General features: G+C 26.5%; 1 protein-coding gene across 1 annotated transcript; it reads right to left on the reverse strand.

Annotated features, from left to right (window-relative positions):
- Positions 1 to 6,378: 6,378 nt before the first annotated feature.
- Positions 6,379 to 9,968, reverse strand: LOC101511073 (endochitinase). Its single transcript, XM_004509361.4, has 3 exons — positions 9,490 to 9,968; positions 9,109 to 9,256; positions 6,379 to 6,866 (listed from the first exon to the last, which is right to left on the reverse strand). The coding sequence occupies exons 1-3, from the start codon at positions 9,926 to 9,928 to the stop codon at positions 6,497 to 6,499; spliced, it is 957 nt and encodes a 318-aa protein (XP_004509418.1). The 5' UTR covers positions 9,929 to 9,968; the 3' UTR covers positions 6,379 to 6,496.
- Positions 9,969 to 13,322: the final 3,354 nt, after the last annotated feature.

Consider the following 13,322-nt stretch of genomic DNA (forward strand, 5'->3'; position numbering starts at 1 on the left):
AGGGAAAGATGCAATGTTATTTTATTATGTATATAAGCATGTGGATAGTCAGACCTCGTCTCGTGATAGAAGAATTGTGTCTTATTTTGTATTAATTAATTTAGAAACTAAACTATTTGCTTCACAAGTATAGGTGAGACGATAAAAAAATTGTGAGGATATTTAATGCGTTGAGATATTAATTTTAATTTGCAATACTACTTTTTTTATAGTGAATGTAAGTTTTGCGATTAGATTTTTTTAAAATGAAAATAATAATTTAGATACTAATTACTAAAAAAATTATTTTTAGTTTCATATTTAGCGTCAAACTTAATACTGACGTTAGTTAACGTCTATTTAGCATCGATCAAATGCATACTAATGTATTAATTATTTTTTTTTATTTTTCATTAATTACTAATGTTGTTTAATGCGATGCGAAGTAAAATATGAAAAATATTTAGATATTTTTTTATTTTAATCACTCTTTATAACTAAGTTTATCCGTTACATTTTTTAATTTGTAACATTGAACATCTTTTTTAATAAAAGTTTTTATCTTTATTTTTAGGATAACGGATTATCTACATAGGACATATTTTAAGGTTTATTGAATCCACGACTATAATTTTAATATATATGTCATTTACATTAGACCAAACATTAGAGTTATGAATAATTTAACTTAAAAAGCTAGAAAGGGGGGGGAGAAATATATGTAACATTATGTCACCAAAAGAACCATTTTGAGTGGCGGCATCACCGGTCCATTTTGTTTTGAATTCTCACAAAGAAGGGATTCAAAGTTCTGGATAGTTCAAGAACAAGAAATCAAAGTTAAGACATTTATGACAATGTACATTTCAGATATGTCATAGACATTTTTCTTTTCTTTTTTTCAATTGTCTTTCTGAATTTCTATTGATAATATTGAAAATGTTTATAGTTTTATTTTCTATTTTCATTTTAAAAAAAGCTGAATATGTTGATTTTATATATTTTCCATGTACCTCAATTTTGGTCAAATAACACAACCAACTTAATTATTTTGTGTACAGAGTTTGTTCAGTAAGGAAAATGTATATTAAATTGTGTAGCTTATAAACATTAACCATGGCTTGTAATATTTATATCCTTGCACGTGCTTCGGAATGATTATCTTAATAGTTTCTTTTGTCTTTGAAAAACGAAAATTTAATTATTTTACACTATCTCAAACTATTTGATTTTAATTATAAAATTTTAATGTATTTTGTTGTCTCTTTAGTTTTTCAGTTATTCAATATTTTGATTATTTTTTCTTTCACTTTTTAGTGTTTTATTGTGGGTTGTGTAAGAAATTAGAAAGTATCAATATGTGCAAAATTTGTCCTAGTAACGAGATGATTTCATGATTCCAAATCATATGCATATGAATAATAGAGAGCATAAGCTTTAAAGATAATATTTAATTATTTTAAGCGAGAATTAGAGTGCAAAGTCATCATCACATAGAATTGATACCTCAAAACTATCTTTGTCATTTGAAAGAACTCTAAAAAATTTATTGAATAAAAGAATATAAAAAACTTGGGGACCAGACCAAATCCCAAGAAAACAAAGATTGCCAACATTTCTTTAAAAGGCTAACCTAGAAAACCCAACATTTCTTTAAAAGGCTAACCTAGAAAACCCAATGCCGCGGCTTAAAATTTCGAGTTTTTCATCGAATTCAATGGAGTTGCCACCAAAATTTATTTTAAAATAGGGAAAATATTGGAAAACCCTAAAAATGTAAAAAAAAAAATGGTCTTTGAAACCAGATTTTGAGTTCGGGAGTCGATTATGCGTAGGGAAGGTATTAGCACCCTACGACATCCGTTAAAATACGGTTACCTTTAATTAATTGTGCAAAATTATATCAACTTAAATATATTTATTTTTCTTTATTATTAAATATAAATATAAATTGTTTTTTTATAAATGTGATTTTAGAGATTAAAGTGTGTTAAAAAAAAGTGAAAAAAAAGAAAGTTTTTATTAGTGTGCTTGACAAGAGTATAATCTTGCTCCTACGTATCTCCTAGTGCGATGGAGAAATCAAAGCTACGTAGTTCTTGGTAAAAAATGTGAATGCGTTGATTGCTTTTAAATAAATTGTATTTTGTTACTTAAAAAAGTTAATTTTGACGAACATAAAAAAACTTGTTTGATTTGAATAATTATCTTAAAATATGAATTTTAAGACGATCGAATTGTACAACTCGTGTCTCAAAATCCAAGGAGTAAAAAGATGTCACATCTAATTTAATCCTCTTAAGAATATTTTATTTTTTATTTTTAAATTGAATTTCAAAACAAACAAATAGTTTAATTTGTATCTTAACAACTTCAAAAATAATAGTAATAATAGTAATAATAATAATAATTAAATAAATTTTTTTTTAAAAGGATAAGTTTTAGAGTTATCAAAATATATAATTTGTATTATGTAACTCCGAGATTAAAAGATTTTAATTAACTTTAAATAATTTTTATGATTTATTTGTTTATGAATTTTTAGTTTATTAAATCATTTGTGATTATGAGATTTAGAACCATCAAATTGTCACAATTTGTGTTCTAATAACTCAAAGATTAAAAAGATGTCACATCTAATTAACCTTACAATATTCGATTATAGTTTTATCTTTACCCTTTTAAAATAATAATAATAATAATAATAATAATAATAATAATAATTGATGTTAAAAATTAAATAAATTTAAATAAATCTACGAAATAAGCTCAATAATAAACACACATAAAAATGAAATAAACGGTAAAAAAAATTATAGACTTGTATTGTTATTTATTAAATAAATAAAAAAATAAAAATACCAGATTAATAAAATAAAAACTATATACAAATTGTGAACTCTTTCAAATACTTTTTAGTGAATCAAATGATGAAAGCATAACTCATTTAATATTAAATAGCATATTAATATCATTTATAAGTGAAATGAATTATGTTTATTACTAATTAGTCATTATTTATATTAAATCAAATTAAATTATGTTAAATGACCATCATTATTAAATTAAATAATTATTATTATTTAAGTTAAATGAAATAAAATAGTAATTTACAGCATTACATACACACATGTTACTTGATATTGCCTCACGTGATATTAGAGAAAAAGAAAGTATGGATGGCAGGTTGCTAGTGTCATTTCTTATGCGAATACCAACACACTAATAATAGAGTAAGCAGTAGGATAGCAATGCTGAGGCCAGTAGTGATAATATGGGGAAATATCTTCACAAAATAATAAATAAATAAAAAACAAAGAAATCTTCATAGCCTTATAAGCCAAATCAGAGAAACAATAAAACTAAGATTTCAAACAAAACACCCAATGTCAAATAAAACAAAGTTTCCAACAAATCAAGCTCTTCTTCCAAATCTTAGTCATTAACATAGTGATGTTTATATCTTCCAAATAACATAAAGCACAACAAACTTAAAGAGAGTAAAAAAATACTTGCCTTTCTAAATATCTGCCACGGTGAAGATGGAGGCTACGGCGCGGCTGAACTGAAAAACGATCCTCTTATCTATCTTATCTTTTAATAGATTTTTGTGGGTTGTGTTGTTAAAATGAGTTTGAGTTTTGGTTATGGTTATGAGTTGGTTTGAAGAAGGATTATGGTGGACTTTTTCCAAAATGTTTCTTTATCTTCTCTGTTTTGGTTTTTTTTTAACAACACTTTCTCTCTTTTTTCTTGATTTATTTCAGAAGCAAAGAAAATAAATCCTCTATTTTCGAAATCTCACCTCCCCCCAGTTTCAAAATTTTAAACTTTATTTATAGACTAAAAGTATTAAAGTAGTGAAACCTTGTGTTTATTAGATAAATTTTATGATCAGTAGATAAAATCAAGTTCTGGATTTTATATGAGTTTGTTTGCAAAATTTAGATTTTGAGTATAGAAATTATAAAAGAAGGTTATACAAGTAATACCTTTATTAGTATGTCTGATATAAGATAAACCAATTAACTGGTTTCTAACGTGTTTGTACTTAGTATGCTGTGAATGAACATAATATAAAGCAAAGTTGTAACATGATACTGGGAATACAAATAATATAAAGGAGGGTTTGCAGCTCTTGTCAAGCAGTGATGTAGAATGGAAGATGAAGGTGAAGTTGAGTGTTGGCAGGATAATGTGTGGAATGGATTGGTGTGTTGGGTACTGATGTGTTGCCATGCCAAATCAGAAACACTTTGAATTGTTTTTATTGTAATTTAATTTTTTTTATTTTATGTAAAATAAAAGATGTTTAGATTTTTGATGATAATTGTAAAATATATTATTATTATTATTATTATTATTATTATTATTAAAATAACTTTAAATTATTTTGTAGGACAAAATTGAGGTACTACACCCAAGGAATAAAACTAAGGTGAAACGAAAAACAGTGGAGTGCAACAAAACAAACATCATTATAATAAATGTCAAACTTAAGGGAAGCATTAATCAAAGCGGAAAAAAGGGAAGGTTACACTGATTACGAAAAATTTCATTTCAAATACAACTTGATAGCACATCCAAACATATTCCATCAAGTAAAACAATGAGTTTAAAAACCAATGTTAACAAACTTGTCAGCACAATGTTGTCTTTTCTATAAATATGAAAAAAATTGAATTGCATTTGTTCTGCAAGGAATATGCAATTCAATCATCTAGCTGTCCATTTTCAATACATAAGATTAGAATTAGAGAAAGATCAGACAAAACAACAAAAAGTCACACTCAACCCAAAGACATAGCCAACTTTTAGAACGAGCAATCTCAATTGCATACATAACAGTAGAAAGCTTAGCATGAAATAATGTAGCAACACCCAAATAATCTAATAAATAACCACCAATATCGCCACTAGAATCTCTAAAATATAGTCAATAGCAACAAGACAAATATTACTTAAAGATGCTCTATTTGTATTACATTTAATCCAACTATTAGAAGCTTTCAACCAATTAACTTGGGTAATAAAGGAGTTTTAGAAGCATGACACTCAATAGAAAAATATTTTAGAATAAATAACACTTATATTGATGAAGATATAATACTCTTAGAGAATCTATATGAGAGAGATATATCAAAAGAAATGTGTTGAATAACGCATTAAATATGGTAATCACATTATTATTAAAAACTCATTGGTTACGAACAAATCAAATAACCTATATGATATAAATGACAATAGATAGAATTACGTCCCCGACCAGAGAGCTCAGTTCCTACTACAAATATCAAATATAGAAGAAATGAAAAAAATTAAGAAAATAAAATCTTAATATACAAAATATACGACAACCAATTGTCCAGTTGAACGGCAAAAACATAATAAAAAAAAGTGAGTAGAATATTATATTATGCAATAATATGTGAATTACACTATAAATTGTCCTATTTATAGAGTTAATTGTGCTAACTCCGTAAGAATTTGGTTTCTAATTTCTATGTTGAATAGCTGCTTAGAACACAAAGGCTTCAATATTTCGTTCTCTTAATTTTTGCACATTTTCTAAGTTGCCCAATATAAAGCCGATGGATTGGACCTAGCCCACAGGGTTTTTTGTGCATTTTCTGAGTTTGGGCTTTGCTTAATTGATAGTTCGATAAATTTCTGGAACTTCTTTTTCTACTCTTACATTTCTAAAGAAAAAGTTACACATATTTTTGGAAGTATATTTTTAGACAGAAAAAAATTGTAATTTTATATTAAAAAAATCATTTGAACTGCATAAAAATTGTTTTTTCTATACGGTACTTTCAAAAAGATTTTAGAGTGAAAAAAGAAATTATACTCCTAATGATTTTCTATACTCCTAATAATTTTAACTAATTCATTAGGAGTTAGAAACTCATTAGTTAGTTAGAGTTTATAGGTTTTAGTTAAATTTTTTTATATAATATCACACTTTGTATTTTTTTTTTTTTAATTCACTGAAGTTTAATAAAAGAGGTATATTCAAAAATTGGTTTCTCTCTCAATATGGTATCAAAAGACACTTAATTCTCTGCCAAAGCAATTCCTCTTTTCTTTTTGATCTCCATCTTCCACATCATGGAAACTCTCATGGTAGAAATTGTTGATCCTTACAATATTTTCAAGTTCGATAACTCTGGACTTGTTCTTGTTGCTCACCTTACTCATTGGTGAAAACTACGGTTCTAAAAGTTATCTTCAGCACTATCTCAGTTTGGCATAAAATATTGACATAAATTATGATTTGAGTAAAAAATCAACCACACTGTTGATTAAAAGGAGATACTCATCAACCAAACTTTTGAGTAAAAAAAATTTTCAACCACACTTTAGTTATATAAATAATATGGTAAAATAGCTAAATTATTTAATTCAAACCATATGGTAGCAATTTTATTTAGCAAAAAGGTTGTTACATGTAGGAAGATCATTCATTCATTGTGATCCCTTATACTTTATATTAACATTAACATAAGTAATTTTGTTAAGCAAATGGCCTTTGATTGTTACAATCCAAGTTATCACCAGGGTTGACACCCAATAATTGACAATACCTTCTAAAGAACCCAACCCGATCATCGACCTTATCATCTTGACCATGCCCACACTCAATCCCACCGTTGATTATGTTGGTGATAACGCCATATCCGGGGACCCGCCCGGCTGAGCTGTCATCATTAGATGGCGTCCATTTTCCAATAATGACATCATGGCTTGATGGCTTGTTTGCCTGTGGGGTCATCCAAAACCATATGGCTGTTTTGAATGACACAGTTGGGTTTGTGGACACTAAATCGGGATTGTTTATCAAATCTTCACCAATCACTTTACCCGCTTCACCATAGTTGTAGTTACTGTAGCAAAAAATTATAATTTAAATTTGTCACAATATTCTCTTGTATAAAAAGTACTATTCCTAAAGTAAATTCTCTGGCTAATAAAAAACCTTAATTTGGAAATTATTTTTCTTTTCTTATAATAATATTCTTAAGTATTATTTACTAATGCGTTCTACTTATACTAATATTCTTAGTATACTAATATTATTTGAAACTGATTTTAAAAAATAACTCTTTCACGTGTCTTTCTACGATTGAGTCTTTAATTTCTCACAATTATCCACCATCAATTGTATTAATATAGAATCTAACTTAAATATTATTATTTAAATTTAAATAAAAAAATAACAATAAAAAATAATTTACATAAAAAATTTAATTGAATCGAAATAATCCAAAAAAGACTCTAAATTTAGCATTTTAATTTATTACACCTCCATAAATAGATTTATATTTTTTTCATCCCTCCTCCTTATCTGTTTTTCTTTTACAATTTTTATTTAAATCTTTGTTGTTTTTTAGGTCATTTTTTTAATTTTAAAATAATTTTAAAAAATAATAACAATTTTTAAAAATATTTTCTAAAAGTTCTTTTTTTTTAATCATTCAACCTCAAAAAAATATGTTCATATGTCACTCATATAGAACTTAACTTATATAATATAATTTAAATGAAAATTAACATAAATACTTGAATGAAATTTAAATAACACAAACAAACTCTAAATTTAAATTTTCAATTTATTACACCTCCAGAAACACATTTTTATTAATCCCTCCCCCTTATGTATTTTTTTTAATCTCTCTCCCTTATGTACACATAATAATGGTCATGTTCAATTCCAAATTTAGGAAAAATATATTCTACAAATATTTTATTATATTTGTCAAATAACAAAAAAATCAATTTTTTGAATTATTTAAAGAATTGAGATTTAGAAATTCAAAAATAATTAACAAACAAAAATATTAAAATATCTAAAAGAAATTATGTGTACACATAATAATAATAATAATAATAATAATAATAATAATAATAATAATAATAATAATAATAATAATAATAATAATAATAATAATAATATAAGTAACACGCATATTTTACTCTAAATTTTGAACAAAGATTTATACGACGGCTAAAAGGTAATTTCTTTATTTTTGTGGGGGTAAAGGTTAAATGTAGAGAGATTGAGTAAAATTATATCTAAAAGAAATTATGTGTACACATAATAATAATAATAATAATAATAATAATAATAATAATAATAATAATAATAATAATAATAATAATAATAATAATAATAATAATAATAATATAAGTAACACGCATATTTTACTCTAAATTTTGAACAAGCAAATTCAGTAAAAATATTTCTGCATTTATCAATTATAAGATAAACCTCTTATAATAAATAATTTAATTTTTTAAATTACATTAACTTTTAAAATAATGGTACTCAAATCAATACTAGTATATGATGTTAATTTTTTATAAGAAATCAAATTTATTCTTATACTAAATTAATATCATATATTATTAATCATTTTTAAGAGTACATTTTATTTTAGGCTTAATTGCAGTTTTGGTTCTCTTATTTTAGCTGAATCGCGAAAGTAATCCTCTCATTTTGTTTATCCCCGGTTTTGGTCCCCAAACAAAATTTTGGTTCAAAACTAGATGAAATTTCATTTTTTAAAACCATACTACACTATTTATGATCATAAATTTCAAGTACAATTGTTGCACATAAGATATTGAGGCATTGTGTGACTGAAATAAATGCAAAAAAAATAAAATTTCATTAAGTTTTAGACCAAAATTATGTTTGAGCGACCAAAACTGTAGAGAAACAAAATGAAGGACTACTTTTGCGATTCAGCTAAAATAGGAGACCAAAACTGCAATTAAGCCTTTATTTTATAGATTATCATTTTATTTTTTAATTTTATTTTTATTTTTATTTTATCGTGATCAAAATTTCTAAAAAATGAAGGATTAAAGACCACTCTGTACACTAGTACTAGGAAGATCACAATATTTCTACAAAATGAAGGATTAAAGAATCATCTTTTAAGTAAAGTCATCTCTTGCATTAACTAGTTTTAAAAATGAACCAGTGAAACAGAGTCAACCAACAATTAGTAAATTGGTGACATAATAAATTTTTAATTGATAAAAAGGATGAATAGGTAATTAATAAAGTAAAGAAAATGGTTTGAAATGGGTAGAAGGAAGAGAGTGAAAGTGAAAGCTTACTGAGTGAGTTGGATAGGTCCTCTGCCATGGTAACTTTTTCCAGGAGGACATGGCCAATCTTTTGATGTACAATAGTTTTCTTGACTATTTTCATTCACAAAACAATAACCCCACGCATATGGACCGTCTGGTGCACTTGCCCACCCTCCTGCTCATAAACCATTCATTTCACGCATCAATATCTCTCTCTTCTTATATAAAAATACATATTTTTTAGTTTTTATAAAATTAATACAACATTAAACTTAATTCATTTTTATAAAATCGATTTGTAAATGATATATGTTACTTGTTATAAATTATTTTAGAGTTCATCTAGGATTTATATTTTTTGCAATAATATTAAATGAATTATTTAAGAAACAATTAAAAATAGACAACCTGTGGTTTCATGAGAAGTTTGAGCGAAGAAAGCAGCAAGTTCCCTCTTACGAGTGGTATCATCACCAGTTGTACCAAATCCATTAAAAGATTGAGCAGCAGCAATGAAAGCATCGTAAGTATAAAATCCATGTCCAGGACACCGTCCATCATTTCGATATTTAAGCATTTGTTCGAACAGAGAAGAAGGAACAAGCCTTCCGACATCTCCTCCACCGGTACTAGGTGGTATTGGTGTTGGTGTTGATGAAGATTTACATTGGCTTTGACAACCTTGTCCACAATAAGGATCAGTGGTACCACAATAACCATGTTGGCTGCAACATAATCCATTTGGACACACAGCTCCACTAGCTTGTGTTCCACATTGCTCTGCTTTGGCAACAAGAAAGAAAGGTAGTAAACATAGTATTAAACAAGACAATTTTGTGTTTCTCATCTTTGATCAGTGGAGTCGGTTTGGTGTGTGACATGAATGAGGAAGATGTTTATTTATAGATGGGACCGATTGTTTTTTAGTCGATCTAAATTTTATATTTTTAGATTGTTAACAAGTACTCTAAGAACAGGGTGTTTTATTGTTTTTTTTTGGTTTAATTGCAAGTCCCCCTATTTTAGTTAAATCACGAAAGTAGTTCTTTATTTTATTTCTTTTCAGTTTTGATTCTTAAACAAAATTTTAATCCAAAATTTGATAAAGTGACATTTTTTAAAATCACATCACACCAATTAGGGGTGGACACGACCCGAGGTCCGATCGGAACCGACAAAACCGTATAGAAAGTGAAGCAATCGAGCGGATGGAAGTCGGGTCACAGGTCAACGTTTTGAAAAAATCAGTTTCATTCGGCTTTATTTGGACGGGTGCAGATGGTGAGATTCAACTTTGTTGGTATCCGAAACCAACCGTATGCAACAAATTAACGTGACGCCTCCTTTCAATCTTTCCCCCTCCTATGCTCTAGTTCGTCTTCTTAGTAGTAGGTTCCAGTTCTGACAAGATTTTCCCAACATAACATTGTTGTTGAGATTTGTTGTAGTTTCATCTCAATCTCTCTTATTTTGTTAGTCTCTACATAGATCTAGCAATTATTGCATCTCCTATCTTCTTCAAGATCAGATCTGACCAAGTTTCTACCTATTTTCACTATTCACTCTATTTGCTCTTTTTTAGTTTTAGTTTTTGTACTTATTCTAAATTTGAAATGCTTTTGTATCCATATTAATTTTCTCAGTTTCTTTTTTATTATGAGAAAACTTTAATGATCAAATTTTTAGATATTTTTTTACATTAAAGCCGTCAAACCGACTTAAGTTATCCGACTACTTGTTGAAACCGTCAAACTGCCACCCCCATAACCGAAGCTTCAAACGGTCGGAGATGGGCCAAACATTCTCAACTACGGGTTTCCTTCGGTGTGCCATTTTCAAACCGAATCCGATCGTTGTCCACCCTTAACACCAGTTATGATCATAGATTTCAGATACAATTATTGCACCACGAAACCTTAAGACATGGTGTGGTTTAAATAAGCACAAAAAAATAAAACTTCATCAAATTTAAGACCAAAATTTTGTTTATGGATCAAAACTTGAGAGAAATAAAATGAAATACTACTTTCATGATTCAGTTATAATAGGGAGAGCAAAACTACAATTAAGCTTTATTTTTTTATATATATATATTTTTTTAAATTGACTGTTCTTTGTTTTACACAATTAAGTTTTTCCCTATTCCCTACTCATGAGTAGGATTGGCCCAACCATCAAAACCAGTAAAACAATAGTCTCAAAAAATATTATTATTTTTTATATATATTTAAACCTTAAAAAATAAAAGTATTTAAGTAGTACAACAAATAAAATATCTCACAATTATTAAAAAAATATAATTATTGATGATATATTTAATTAGAATATCTTGTTTTTCAGAAAACAAGAAAGATAAAATTTAAAAAATATAGTGAAATGTTATTATAGTATTAAAAACGTCACTATTTTATTTTATTTATTAAAGACTTATATATTTTAGATTTTGTTTTAGATTTCAATAAGTTATCATGTACATTTATATTTCATTCTATTGTGTATTTAGAAGGAAGTTGATTCTTTAAATCGTTTTCAGTTACAGAATTAGTTGTTGCAATTGAGTATATAGTGATACATAGGTTCAACAAGAAAATTTTACCTTTTTAGTTTACATATGTATATATGTGTGTTTTATATAAATAAAAATATAAAATAATTTTAGACTAAGTATAACCTATAAGATTATTATAATATAATTAGGACACTTGTTAAGTAGAAGGAAAAAATATAAATTCTAAATAATTTTTTTTACCTTTTACAATTTTAAAGAACATAATTTTTTTAAAATTTATTTTCTACATTTCAATTCTTAATAAGCTGTATTAAAGCACTCGATAATATTTTGTTTTATGCGCAAGTAAGAGTAACCATTATTTGAATATTTCGATGTACAATTATAATGATTAATCTCTTTGAGAATCTAACATACTTATAAGAGTTGCATCTCTAAAATAATAAATACGTATAGATCTCAGTTAAAAATCAAACTCACAAGTTACAGCCACATCTTTAAGAAATTCGAGGTGCATACTACTTGGATCAACTAGTTTGGTCGAAGTGAAGGAAAATTATAGATTTCTAAATTGGATGTTTTGGGTCACAAATAGAAGACACTTTAAGTTTTTAGTTTTTTAATTTTTTGTGGTTGCAAATTTAACTAATTTTTATTTGTAGGATAGAAATTAGAAACGAACCCACATATGTGATAGACTAAGTTGGGTCAACGGGATTATCCCTACCTTAGTCGTGAAGTGTCGTGCACTTTGACGAATTCAAATCACAATCTTGCGAGTGGATATACACAGACCGCTCGAAGTCCATCCCCTTTCACACGGCGTTTACCGTAAGAGAGAAGGTGTCGAATAAGTCGGCCAGAAATCAACTTTTAAAGTAGGTTTTAATAAGGTAATTAAAAATTCTAATTTTAGATAATTTATATATTTCAATTGATTTTTTTTATTTAAATTTTATTGTTTACATAAAATAAACTCTTTTAAAATTAAACTATTTTTTATAAATTTTAAAATCTTGAGGTAAAAATGAAAATAAAATTTATGTCAAAACTTAAAGTTTTGAAAGATAAGGGATTATTGTGTAAATTTTTAAGGATCAATTTGTAAATTTAAAAATTTTTATGAATCAATTTGCCAAGAAGGAATTTCCTGATTATAGGAAGTCTTTCCTGATTCATATATTATAACATAAAGAAGGATTTTGAAATTTTTAAGTTTATGTGGTATTTGAAATTTTTTAAATTTAATTATAATAAAATATTTTATGAAATCTCTTTATTTGAAAAATTATCAAAATTTATTATCCAAATAAAGTAATTTGTCTCAAAGGATTAGAATTCTCTTAAAAAAGAATAAATCATCAAATTGTTATCTGAAATTGTAGAGATCGAACATTTATCTCTTAACTTGAAACATAAGCAAATGATACCTTGAAAATGAAAGACACAAAACAATATACTTCATTCGTTAGTTTGCTTTGTTAAGGAAGTTGGTGTGAACGTTAACGGCACACAAGGGGCTAATTGCCCGATTTTGAAAAGAAATTTTAAAACTCAATTTAAAAAAAAAAAAATACTGAAATTTTGTCGTCATTGCAACCATACCATCTTTGTTATCAAAAAACAAAGTTTCATTTATATGATTTCATTATTGTTCTTCTTCCATGATTTCATTTTTTTTTTTTCCAAAAACTTTAATTTATATAATTCATTCTTCTTCATCTTTTATGGT

The sequence above is a fragment of the Cicer arietinum genome, chromosome 7 (genome assembly GCF_000331145.2).
Source record: "Cicer arietinum cultivar CDC Frontier isolate Library 1 chromosome 7, Cicar.CDCFrontier_v2.0, whole genome shotgun sequence".
Classification (NCBI taxonomy): domain Eukaryota; kingdom Viridiplantae; phylum Streptophyta; class Magnoliopsida; order Fabales; family Fabaceae; genus Cicer; species Cicer arietinum.

Excerpts from the sequence above, each read along its gene's own strand:
- LOC101511073 (XM_004509361.4), bottom strand. The coding sequence starts at position 9,928 with ATGAGAAACACAAAATTGTCTTGTTTAATACTATGTTTACTACCTTTC. Across the intron at positions 9,257-9,489 it reads AACTTCTCATGAAACCACAG|GAGGGTGGGCAAGTGCACCA; the intron begins GTTGTCTATTTT and ends GTTTATGAGCAG. Across the intron at positions 6,867-9,108 it reads GGACCTATCCAACTCACTCA|TAACTACAACTATGGTGAAG; the intron begins GTAAGCTTTCAC and ends TTTTTGCTACAG.